Source organism: Hyperolius riggenbachi, chromosome 7, assembly GCF_040937935.1.
Source record: "Hyperolius riggenbachi isolate aHypRig1 chromosome 7, aHypRig1.pri, whole genome shotgun sequence".
NCBI classification, from domain to species: domain Eukaryota; kingdom Metazoa; phylum Chordata; class Amphibia; order Anura; family Hyperoliidae; genus Hyperolius; species Hyperolius riggenbachi.
The window spans coordinates 40,287,727-40,300,022 of record NC_090652.1 but is presented as its reverse complement, the minus strand read 5'-3'; the positions used below and the strand labels follow the sequence as shown (position 1 = coordinate 40,300,022).

At 44.2% G+C, this 12,296-nt stretch overlaps 1 protein-coding gene across 1 annotated transcript in view; it reads left to right on the top strand.

The window, feature by feature from the left end:
* Window positions 1–11,627, top strand: part of LOC137524268 (nuclear factor 7, brain-like) — a 71,491-nt gene extending 59,864 nt beyond the window's left edge. The window contains exons 9-11 of the mRNA XM_068243941.1: window positions 5,227–5,283; window positions 6,414–6,452; window positions 10,835–11,627. Coding sequence (XP_068100042.1) covers window positions 5,227–5,283; window positions 6,414–6,452; window positions 10,835–11,403 — 665 coding nt within the window. The 3' untranslated portion in view covers window positions 11,404–11,627. The remainder of the gene's footprint in view (window positions 1–5,226; window positions 5,284–6,413; window positions 6,453–10,834) is intronic.
* The last annotated feature ends 669 nt before the right edge of the window (window positions 11,628–12,296 follow it).

The following is a 12,296-nucleotide window of genomic DNA, read 5'->3' as shown; positions in this document are numbered from 1 at the left end:
TCTCCCTTACTCTCTTCTGCTTGATTGCGTATGCATTGCCAGCCCTTGTCCCAGTCTTCAAGCACTCCCACCCAGCTCTGCAATAGAAAGTGCATTGTCTTATGCTGCATACACACTTGAGATAAGTCTTTGGAAAAGGCAAGTTAACAGACCAATTTTACCCCCTTCCATGTAGTATGAGAGCCATACTCTACACAGTCTATTCTATGGAGCTGAACTCCTCATCAGATAAAAATCTTTGCAAGATGCTGCACACAGAGATGCCCGTACACACTCAACAGATCAGTATCTGCAAAAGATCTCTTCCTGCAATAGATCCATTCCTGCAAAATGCATTCATAGTCTATGAGATCTGCAGATCCTCATACACACCTTGTTTAACAGGCAATCATCTGCAGATCAGATCCACCAGGATGGATTTTCAGATCTGCAGATGATTGCCAGATATGCAGATGAAGTCTGTTAAACAAGGTGTGTATGAGGATCTGCAGATCTCATAGACTATGAATGCATTTTGCAGGAATGGATCTATTGCAGGAAGAGATCTTTTGCAGATAATAATCTTTTGAATGTGTACGGGCATCTTTGTGTGCAGAATCTTGCAAAGATTTTATCTGATGGGAAGTGCAGCTCCATAGAATAGACTGTGTAGAGTATGGCTCTCATACTACATGGAATGGGGTAAAATTGGTCTGTGATATTGCCTTTTCCAAAGACTTTTATCTCAAGTGTGTATGCAGCATTAGCATGAGAAATATTGGCCAATCAGAGAGAAGAATTAGAGGTGTGGGAGGGGAAAACAGGAGGGAAAGAGGCTTCAGCCAATCAGGCTGCATTAGTTAAGTCTGAGGGGAAAGTAGAGAAGCAAAAAAGGACAACCCAGCATGCCCTGCAACTTCCTTTGTGCGGCAGATGTACCAAATAGGAGTCAAGTGAACTGGGGACTGATCATTTACCAACAAGAAAAGTAATAGTGATTTTTAACTTTTTGGATTGCCTGGTTAGCATCCTTATTACTTGGTTACCAGATAAAAACAAATAAGTGATTTTTGATTATGTGCCCGACAGTTACACTTTTAAAGTGGACCTGAACTCAGAATTTCCTCTCTTCTCTAAAAGCTAAACCGCATAATAACCTTTACAGAAAAACATTTCTTTGCCACAGCTGATACAAATTTTGCAATAAATCGTCAGTGTGTCTACTTCCTGCTTTCATGGAAGCAGACATAGGGCTAGGTGTTTACAAATTAGCTGCTCTGCCCAGATTCCTGTGCTGACACAGCTGAGAGATCGGCGCGGCGGGTAGTGGCGAATCGGCGGCGATCGGATACTACACGCAGCTAGCAAAGTGCTAGCTGCGTGTAGGAAAAAAAAAATTATGCAAATCGGCCCAGCGGGGCCTGAGAAATCCTCCTGCGCAGGTTACCCCGAACTGTGTTCGGGATAACCGGCAAGGAGGTTAAAAGACAACCGAAGTGAGAAGAATATGAAGGCTGCTGTATGTATTTCCTTTTAACCACTTATAGAGAACCTGAACTGATAATAAAAAGTCAAAATAACCATACACAGGTCATACTTACCTCCTGTGTAGTCTATTCCTCAATCTCTTTCTCCTCTCCTGCACCCCATTTGTCCACTGTGATCAATGGAATTCTTCATCCCACATTTTAAAAATGCCCATTACCCCATAACAGCTTCCTGGTCAGCACACTGTTAAACTGTAATATTACCCACTTGTGCCATAGGGAAACATGGACATTACCTTGCACATTCAGTTGTAACTGAATGCTGCTGTTATATAACTGACGACAAATGGTATATTTCAGTTCTGTCAAAATATTGTCAGAACTGGAGGGGATCACTGTAAGAAGAAAATGGTGAGCCTCTCGGAGGAACTGACGATGAGGTTAGTATGTAATATTCATTTGCAGCTACGTCATGTGTTTATTTTAAAGAGACCCTGAAGCGAAAAAATATGATATAGTGATTTGGTTGTGTACTATGAATAATTACTAGAAATTTCGCAGCAAAGAAAATATTCTCATACTTTTATTTTCAGGTATATAGTGTTTTTTCTAACATTGCATCATTCTATAATATATGTGCAGATTACACAACACTCAGCATTCAAAATCAGTCTTTCAGAGCAGTCTGTAAAGTAATGACCTCTCCTCTGGCAGAGAAAAAGTAAACAGTTCACTTACATTTGAGATAATAAAAGTCAGATAACAGCCCTCTCCACGACTTAAGTCCCATACACACGTCGGATTTCCGCGAACGACGGGTCGTTTGCACGCCCCGTCGTTTGCCCGCTAAATCGGGGGTGTGTACAGGCTGTCGTTCGCTTGATAAGGGTGAGTTTGAGCGATCCGCCCGGCGGAAATCCGACGTGTGTATGGGCCTTAAGACTTAGTCGGAGAGCTTAATGGCTTGTTTGCATAGAGATAACAACTGGAGTTTCTCAACTCTTCCTGTACTGGAAACAATTAGACTGATGTATCTGATCTTAATGTTTTATTACTTAGCTGTGCTACACATACAAATCATAATATCATAATTTTTTTTTCGCTTCAGTGTCTCTTTAAATAATTTTACTCTCTTCAGTTTCCCTTTCAGGACCACAGTCTTCAAACGCCCCACCCCACCCCCTTCCCAGTGACCAGGATATTTCTTACAATTCAGTGCTTTATCAGCCATACAATGTAGCACACAAATTCATTTTTCTTCCGTATAGCCCCATCTACACGAGGCACGCCGGCGGCTCGATTAGCCGCCGGATCGCCTCTTCCGCATCCCCGCTCGTACCCACCGCGTTCCCGATCGCCCGCACATGCGTCGGATTCGATCCCCCGCTCGCCCCGCCGGCGCCGCTTATCTTTCGCTCTGTTCCCTGCCATGGGGAACGAGCAGGGAATCGGCGGTAGCAAAATCCGACCTGACGGATCCTATCAATCGAGTAACATCGCTCCGTGTAGACGGAGCTTAACACCAGAAACAAGCATGCAGCTAATCTTGTCATAACTGACAATAATGTCAGAAACACTTAATCTGCTGCATGCTTGTTCAGGGTCTATGGCTTAATGTATTAGAGGCAGGAGATCACAGCACGGGGGGGCAGCACGGTGGCGTAGTGGTTAGCGCTCTCGCCTTGCAGCGCTGGGTCCCTGGTTCGAATCCCAGCCAGGGCACTATCTGCAAAGAGTTTGTATGTTCTCTCCGTGTCTGCGTGGGTTTCCTCCGGGCACTCCGGTTTCCTCCCACATTCCAAAAACATACAGATAAGTTAATTGGCTCCCCCTAAAATTGGCCCTAGACTACAGTACTTACACTACATAATATAGACATATGGCAATGGTAGGGATTAGATTGTGAGCTCCTTTGAGGGACAGTTAGTGACAAGATATATATATACATTGTACAGCGCTGCGTAATATGTCGGCGCTATATAAATACTAAATAATAATAATAATAATAATAAAATCACCAAGACAGACAGGCAACTGGTATATAAAAGGAATACTGGTATATAAAAGGAAATAAATATGGCAGCCTCCATATCCCTCTTGCTTCAGTTGTCCTTTAAATGAGTCCTACAGGAATTAGCCTTATAAATCCACGATTCCCACACTTTGGAGTCACGTAGGACCCCTTTATCAAGGCTATATTTGCTTGTAGGCAATCATCTGCCACATTGTGTCAATCAGTCTGTTTAACCCCCTTAGCGGTATGCCCGACATTGTGTCGCTCTCTGGCCCCAGAAGTCCCCCTTAATGAAATTATTTTCTCACATAGCTTTAAACCATTTAGCTATCACTAGGCTAGCTAGTAAAAGCTGTTGAGCACCCCCCGATTTCCCCCCCCCCCATTTATACATTACCACTAACACCACTGACATCTTGAAAGAGACATACCATAAAGCAAAAATCATCATAAAAATCCTACTTATATATGTGAAAGTTTGGATGTTTGTTACTCAATCACACAGCAACGGCTGAACGGATTTGCATGAAATTTGGCACACTTATAGTACATAACCTGGAATAACGTGTAGGATACTTTTTATTCCCATAACCAAAAAGTGGGTGGAGACAAATACAAATTTACAAAAAAATACAAAAATGTTAACTGCAGCCATTCTTACACTGCTAATGGTAAGGTTCTCAAACTTTGCACAGTTGTTCACTGGGTGACTGGGATTAATATGCAGAAGAGTGGGTGGAGCCTACAAAAGCCAATCAGAATTCACCTATTGATTTTCAAGGGGAATATTTAATACCAGTTTTGCACTGTTATTGGCACAAAGTCTTATACCTGGTACAGTTGGTCATTGGGTGACTGGAGTTCAAATTCAGAAAAGGGGGTGGCGCCACAAACAGCCAATCAGATTTTTCATTTCAATACAAATGATTGATGCCAAAGACCGCAAAGCTCACAAACTTGGTCATTGAGTAATTGTGTGTTAGGGCCCTTTTCCACCTGCAGTCGCTAGCGTTCACGCTGAACGCTAGCGATTGCTGAATCGCAAAACCGGCCATTCCCCGACGTTTTGCGGCCGCGATTTTGCTATGCACTGCATAGCAAAATCGCGGCAAATATCGCTCCGCCTCGCGTTCGGGTAAAAAACGAATCGCGGTAGTGGAAATGACCTACCGCGATTCCTATGTTAAAAAGCAAACCGTAGCGATTGTAAAATCGCTAGCGGTTTGCGACTTTGCGATTCAGTTTGCGCTGGTGGAAAAGGGCCCTTAGGGTTAGAAAAAGTGGGTGGAGCCAACACCAGCCAAATACATACCCAGGCAATGCCGGGCCATCAGCTGGTAAAGAATAATGCAATATTTCTGACTCAGCAGCCAGCACACAAACATTTTTGGGCCTTTTCCTGGGTTCTTTTTTTTTTTTTATTAGGTTACAGGTGAGCAGTCAGGGTTTTGTACTGGATGTACACTCTAGTGCCTGGATAGTGTAATGGTTAAGGGCTCTGCCTCTGACACAGGAGACCTGGTTTCAAATACCGGCTCTCCCTGTTCAGCAAGCAGCACCTATTCAGTAAGGAGACCTTGGGCAAGACTTCCTAGCACTGCTACTGCCTACTGAGCGTATCCCAGTGGCTGCAGCTAAAGCGCGTTGAGTCCGCCAGTAGAAAAGCGCAATATCAATGTTGTTTGTCTCGTCCCCTGCTGTGTGTTTTGTACAGATAGATTAAGTGGGGGATGTCTTATTTTACAGATCTGGATATCTCTGAACTGGAAGATGATGATCAGTCTGCAGGAGACACGGATGCAGGTAAACTGTTCAGCTGTTACTTGTATGTGTCTATGGCCACTGGGAACGATCTCTCTTGAGCTAGGGGATCCCTCAGTCTTAAAGGGGCATCATGGTGATAAATTGTAAAATTTAAAATCTGTGCAAAAAAATAAGTACTTTTTTTCCAGAGTAAAATGAGCCATAAATTACTTTTCTCCTATGTTGCTGTCACGGTAGGTAGTACAAATCTGACAGAAGTGACAGGTTTTGGATTAGTCCATCTTTTCATAGGGGATTCTCAAGGATTTATTTATTTTCAAAAGCACTTAGTGAATAGCAGTTGCTCTGTTCAACTGCCAAAAAACTGTGTAGTGAGCAGGGAAGCTGGCCAGGATCATTGTTTAAATCTTTTTAGGGAATATCTTTATAAAGAATAAAAGCCTCCCCTATGAAGATGGACTAGTCCAAAACCTGTCCCTTCTGTCACATTTCTACTACCTACTTTAAGTGACAGCAACATAGGAGAAAAGCAATTTATGGTTCATTTTACTCTGGAAAAAACGTACCTCTTATTTGTCTGTTTGCACATGTTTAAAATTTTTTAAAAAAATTCACCATAGTACCCCTTTAATGACCACAATGATTTGGCCTGCTTTCTTGATCCTTGATAACAATGGCTGAATCCTCGTAGATACTGAAGCCTCTTCTTTCTGCTGTTGCCATTGTGATTGAGTATGTATTAAAGAGTACCTACATTATAAATGATGGTTTGCTTTAAACCTAATAAATTGGCAAGATCTATTAAATCACACATAATAAAGTGTGATTTTCTCACATAAAGTGTGACTCCCCCGGGTACATATTCCGTATGCCTATCCCTGCCCGTTGTTTGAAATTGTCCTGGGCAATTTTTCTTAGGCATGGGGAAAATAATGCTGGCGGATTGATGTCATGACTCCGCCCCAGATTCTGATCTAAGACTAGTTATTGAATTGAGGATATCTGTGATGCTACAAATACATATTGTTCATTGGCAGTCCTGCTGATCCAGCAGCTTCATTAAGGATCACTGAAATGGAACAAGTAGGCGGATCGGGTATTCTGGTGATATATGGTGCACTTCCCCCTTAGACACTGACAAATTAATATGCTGCCATTTTGTGTTTTAGGTGAGAAGAGGAGCAAAGGCACAGCTTCTGCCGAGACAGGTGAGTTAGTGAATCAGGTGACTTAAAGGGAACTTAAACCAAGTTGTAAAAAACATGTTTCACTTACCTGGGGCTTCTACCGGCCCCCCTGCAGCCGCTCTGTTTCTGAGCTATCTCTGAACAATTTCCCGTTCCCACGCTGTGCCTCAGTTTCAATTCTGGCGAGTCAGCCAATGGGTGGCTACTGCATCTGTGCGGCCATTGCACATCCTCTATCTCCCTCCTCATCGCCAGGAGTGTCCTGCACATGCAGAGTACAAGAAAATCTCTACTGTGCATGCGCAGGACACTCCCGGTGACAGGAAGCGCGATCGAGGGCACAGTGGCCATCGGCTGGCTGACTCGCCAGATTCAAAACTGAAGCACAATGCGGGACTGGAAGATCGTTCAGAGATGGCACAGGAACAGGGTGGCTGCAGGGGACAGGTAGAACCCCCAGATAAGTGAAACACGTTTTTACAGCTTGGTTTAGGTTCCCTTTAAAGACGAAATCTAATTTCCATAATAAAATTGCTGTGCAAGTCTTTTGTCTTTTTGCTATTTGAAGGATACATCCATGCAGAATAAAAACAAAAAACCTTCCTCCAGCCCCTGTCAGCCGTCCTGTGCCCTCGTGGCAGCTCCTGTAGCTCCCGGTCTCCTCCGCTGCAGGTCAGCCTCCGGGTCAGCTTCTTCTGCGCTCCACCGCGTAGGTCACGTGGTCACACTGACGTCATCAGGACGGTACTGCGCAGGCTGTTCATTGGATGACCACTGTTCATTGGATGACCAAAGCTGGCATGAGCTGACATTGGGGTCGAGACGCAGTTTAAGTCAGCGCGACCCGCACAGTGGAGCGCAGAAGAAGCTGACCTGGCAAGATTGCAGCGGAGGAGACCGGGAGCTGCGGCAAGGGCACAGGACGGCTGCCAGGGGCTGGAGGAAGTCCCAGGTAATTGGATTTTTGTTTTTTATTCTGCTTGGACCTATCTTTTAAAGCAGAAGTACTGACTCGTAACATACAATAAAAATGCGTCCCAACCCCTTATTAACCATATAGTTATCCTGCCTGACTTTTTTTGTCTCAAAGTATATAATTTATGTTAAAGAGGAACTGTTGGGTATAAGGTCTCAGAGAAAAAAAACACATATATATCAGTAGCTAAATATTGTCTGTACTTACATTACATATGCATTTCACTGTCCACGTTTGGATTTCACAGAATTTTTATATAGTATTTGCAGAGAATGATGCTCCTGACAGCTCATGGCAGGTTCCATGTTTGTCTGTCTTGTATGAAGCCAATTGTGATGTAATATCCTCCCTTACCTTGCTTCCTGATGATTCGACTCACAAAAAAGATTAGGATCAAAGATCCTAATGGTTCATGATCCGGACAACACTACTGTGCAGTGAATATTAATTAGCCATGTGGCTAGGAACAATAGCCACTCATGCAGTATACTCTAACGCAGTGATCTGCAGACTTGGCTCTCCAGCTGTTAAGGAACTACAAGTCCCACGATGCATTGCAGGAGTTTGACAGCCACAGTCATGATCCATAAAAGCAAATGCATTGTGGGACTTGTAGTTCCTTAACAGCTGGAGAGCCAAGTATGCAGATCACTGCTCTAATGGACCATGTGCACTGTTAACAGCACATTGATTTTTCAGTGCTGTGAGTTGGGCTGCGTTACAAGCTGCTGTAACATGAGCCTGTAACTTCTCACTGTGAAAGCAGCCTTAGGGCGGGATAGGTAAATGAAGGGGAGGACCAAGGGAGTGCAGTGGGGAGAAGAAGCAGCCCCAGAATGCTTTGCAGTATCTGTTATGCGGCCTGCTGGCCTCCTTAGGAGCTTGGGAATATAGAGGCTTGCTGTTCAGCAAACATCAAAGTAAGAGAGATTTTTAACTTCAGTATTGCCTTTTTGGCTTCCTTCTAAACTGTTTAGCACAGGAGAATAGAGGTTTAAATTAGCTTTTGCAGCCTGACAGTTACTCTTTAAAATCACAATATGAGACACACACACAACTCATCCAGCATGCTGAAAATAGGCCACCGCCTCGAAAGACTAGCTCCCGGGCCACCGGAGACCGCACTGCTGGCCACAGTGCGTGTGACTCTGCCTCCCTGGGCGTGTAGCGGATGTGCCCCGCCGCTGATATGCGATTTTTATCATTTACTTCTTGTAAGTATAACTTAAACTTGCAAATAAAGTCCTGATTTTTGGTAATATACTATGGAGAGCTCCTTTTTAGTCATGTTTTACCTCATGAGATAATTTACCAAAAATCGCTATTCTCATGGAAATTAGGAGGCATGTTAGCAGAAGTCAATTTTGTGTGCATTTTGCAGTTTTTAGTGGCGTTTCTATTGCTGTTATAGTGGCGTTCCTATTTAGGCTGTGTAATAGAAAAGTAAAGAGGGGGGAGGGGGAATGAGGAGTTGTGAGGGACCACGATCCTAATATTCCTTCATTTGCTAGTAATTTTGAACTTGACCCACACTCTTGTAATTGGAGACAAACTAAACGTGACAAAGGTCTTGCAAAAATGGAAAAGGTCGTTTTATTATTAGGCGAAGCTTAAAAAGTTGTGAAACAGGTCACAGTGTTAAAAGCAACAGCGCTGTTGTACAGTACCACCACACGTCACACCAGACAGACAGCCAAATCACCCAGGCATCCACACACAAAAAGGGGGTCAAAAAACTTTTTCCCTTCCCACCACTCCAGAGATCCTAACTAATCAACAGTCTCGAGGACTCCACAGCTGCAGAAATCTCAGGTATGCATAGCGAGAGTAAAGCAGGAATCACAGGCTCAAGCAAGCATTAAACACTGTCCGCATTAGCAATAGAAATCCATGCGAGGCACTGAGGCTAGTTGTTTTATGGCAGAAATGGCGGTGGGGGGCCCCCAAGATGCATGTGTATAGACCATGCAGCCTTACTCACGAACTCCCAGAGGACACGGCAGCAGGACTGATCCTCTTCTGAGCCAGACTCAACTCGCGCTAAAGGGTTGGTGCTTGATCCACACTGCGTCCCCTTTCCATCTACGGGACATACAAAGATGGTCTCCCTTCTCGCGCTACGTCCTAATGTCTCCGCAAACAACCACGTCCGCTAACATCCACGTCCTCATTGGGAGGGCATGCCAAACCGAACACGGAATCCGGCATTCTCAAACAGGCAGCATGGCTGGGGTCAGTTGGTGTCACGTCGGCTGCGTGTGCTGAATCGCCGACTAGTTTCGAACGTCACATCCGTTCTTCATCAGGGCGTGGCTTGTACACGGCGGGCCAGGCATACATAGCACACCCTGGCTCCACCTACTACTCGTTGACTGGCCAGACCAGCCGTGATTCCACTACAAGGAGTGGCATACATCAACTCCGGGCAGGAATGCCCATACTTGCGTCCAAACAGTTACAGGCTTTAGTGAGCTGGGCCCCACATAAGTTTAATCCTTCGCATTCATAGCTTCTTATAATCACATGAGAGATATATATAAGCAGACTGGCATACTGACACGCAGAAGAAGGGATGAGCTGTGTACCCCAAACAATGGTTACTAGAGACCAATTTCTGCACTACATGAGGGCCCGTATTATTCCATATATTACATTACATATATACATACAATCTACTATTGCTGTTATAGTGGCGTTACTATTCAGGCTGTGTAATAGAAAAGAATAGTAGAAATAAACTCCAAATAATTTACTGGATTTTTTTTTTATAAGGGTTGCCTATAAATATACTTTTCATAGGTTGTTACGTAATCAAATACACCTTCCTCCCCCTAAAAAAAAAATATATCTTCCTAAGACTATCCTAACTTATGGAAGACCATTAAATATTACTATTACTTATTTACTGCATGCTTACCGCTGAAATACCTCATGTTTTACCTCACTTTATGCATTTACCTCATGTTTAGAAATGGAGAAAAATCTTTCAGAATTGCTAAACAAAAGAGGAAAATACCTCATGAGGTATTTTACCTACAAAAAAAATATTTACCTCACATAGCTTCCAGAATTGAGGCCAATTGTATCGGTAGGTTGGATAGCAGTGTTCCCCAACCCTGTCCTCAAGGCCCACCAACAGTACATGTTTTGCAGAAAACCACAAACATGCACAGGTGAGGTAATTCGTGTTGTAACAGAGCTGATTAACTACCTCTGTGGATTTCTACAAAACATACCGTTGCTGTGCCCTGAGGACAGGGTTGGGGAACACTGGGCTAGAGGGACTGTAAAACCATTGTGTAGTTGGCAGATAATGTAGGACATCTCCAAATCTAAAAACTTTTGGCGTGGTACATTTTTTTTTTTTTTTTTTTGGTGACTGTATTACTTGGACTATTCCATAACTTAGTTTGATTTTCCAATACAGGAGATAAACAAATTTGGATCATCGGGCATGCTTTGATATCACAAGCTGAGCAGCGAGCGCATGTGGCCTCTTATGGACATGACCTGTGCTTTGGCAAGGAAAACTACACTGTTCATTGGATGACCAAAGCTGGCATGAGGTGGCATGAGCTGACATTGTTCCTGAAGAGAAAGGTCGATGAAATGGGTGCACCGACCTTCCTGGTCATCCATTTAGGAGGGAATGATTTTGGACTGGTGTCTGCCGTAAACTTAATGTCCTCCATGAGAAGAGTCTTGGCTGATATCAGCCATCGATACAAAGACACAGTAATCTTCTGGTCGTATATGGTCCCTAGGTCAGAGTGGTACTTCACAGCCATGGAAAAATGCCGGAAGAATACCAACCGAGGCATTGCCAAGTTCGCAGGGGAGGGTGGATACAAGGTCATTCCTCACATTGGGGTCGAGACGCAGTTTAAGAACCGATGCATTAATAAAATCATAAAGGGAAAGAGTCCAGGTCTCTCAGGCTTCGAATTGGATACCTTCAATATGGACATCAGGGAGGCCATAAAAGCGTATATGTGAGAAAGAATAATTGTAAATATTCATTGTGTTGGGCAGTGCTGAGGAGACTACGGTGTCTGCTGCATAGCAAACAGAAGTATGGCCAACTGAGAAACAGTTTCTTTTTTTTTGTAACCTTTTACTCATTTCTTTATACTGCATTTCTAAATGAAGCCCTTGATGGAGGCAATTCTAGGTGTATTTGTACGGATAAAATAATTTCCACTAAAGCCAATGTGATTGAGGGTCTTGAGTACCTGTCGTTATTCCAGGGGGAGATAAAAAAGAGAAATGGGAGCCCCTTATGGTGTAGTATGTTCCTAAGATGGTTCACTAGCACTTATTTTTACTTACCCGGGGCTTTCTCCAGCCCCATAAGTACCGTGGCCTCCCTTGCCGTCCTTGGCCCCTCCGTTATGCTGCTATTGCTCCCGATAATCCGGGCAGTCGTTGGGTTCTGCGCATGAGCGGCATGTCCATGTGCGCTCCCCTTGTCACGCGCACGTCCCCTGGAACGTTCTGGGCCTGTGCAGTAGTACTGCGCAGAACGCTGCAGGGGCAGGAGCCCTGATGGGGGCGCACTAGCATCCGAGCCGCGCATGCGCAGAAGCCCATGACTGGCGGCAACTGACCAGATTACCGGGAGTCGTAGCACCAGAACGGAGGAGCTGAAGAGGACGGTGAGGGAGGCTATGGTCGTCATGAGGCTGGAGGAGCCTTAGGTAAGTATAAATAAACGCCAGTGTACCATCTCTGGTACACTTTAAGTAATGCAGAAAGAAAAAGGGGTACTCGCAGAAATGGCTTGCAGAACGGCAACCATTGATTTTTAGTTGATGGTGGTGTCACTGATTACCAAGAGAGGGTTGACTTGCTTCGATGTGCTTAGATCACTCAGAAAAGGGATAGCAGAT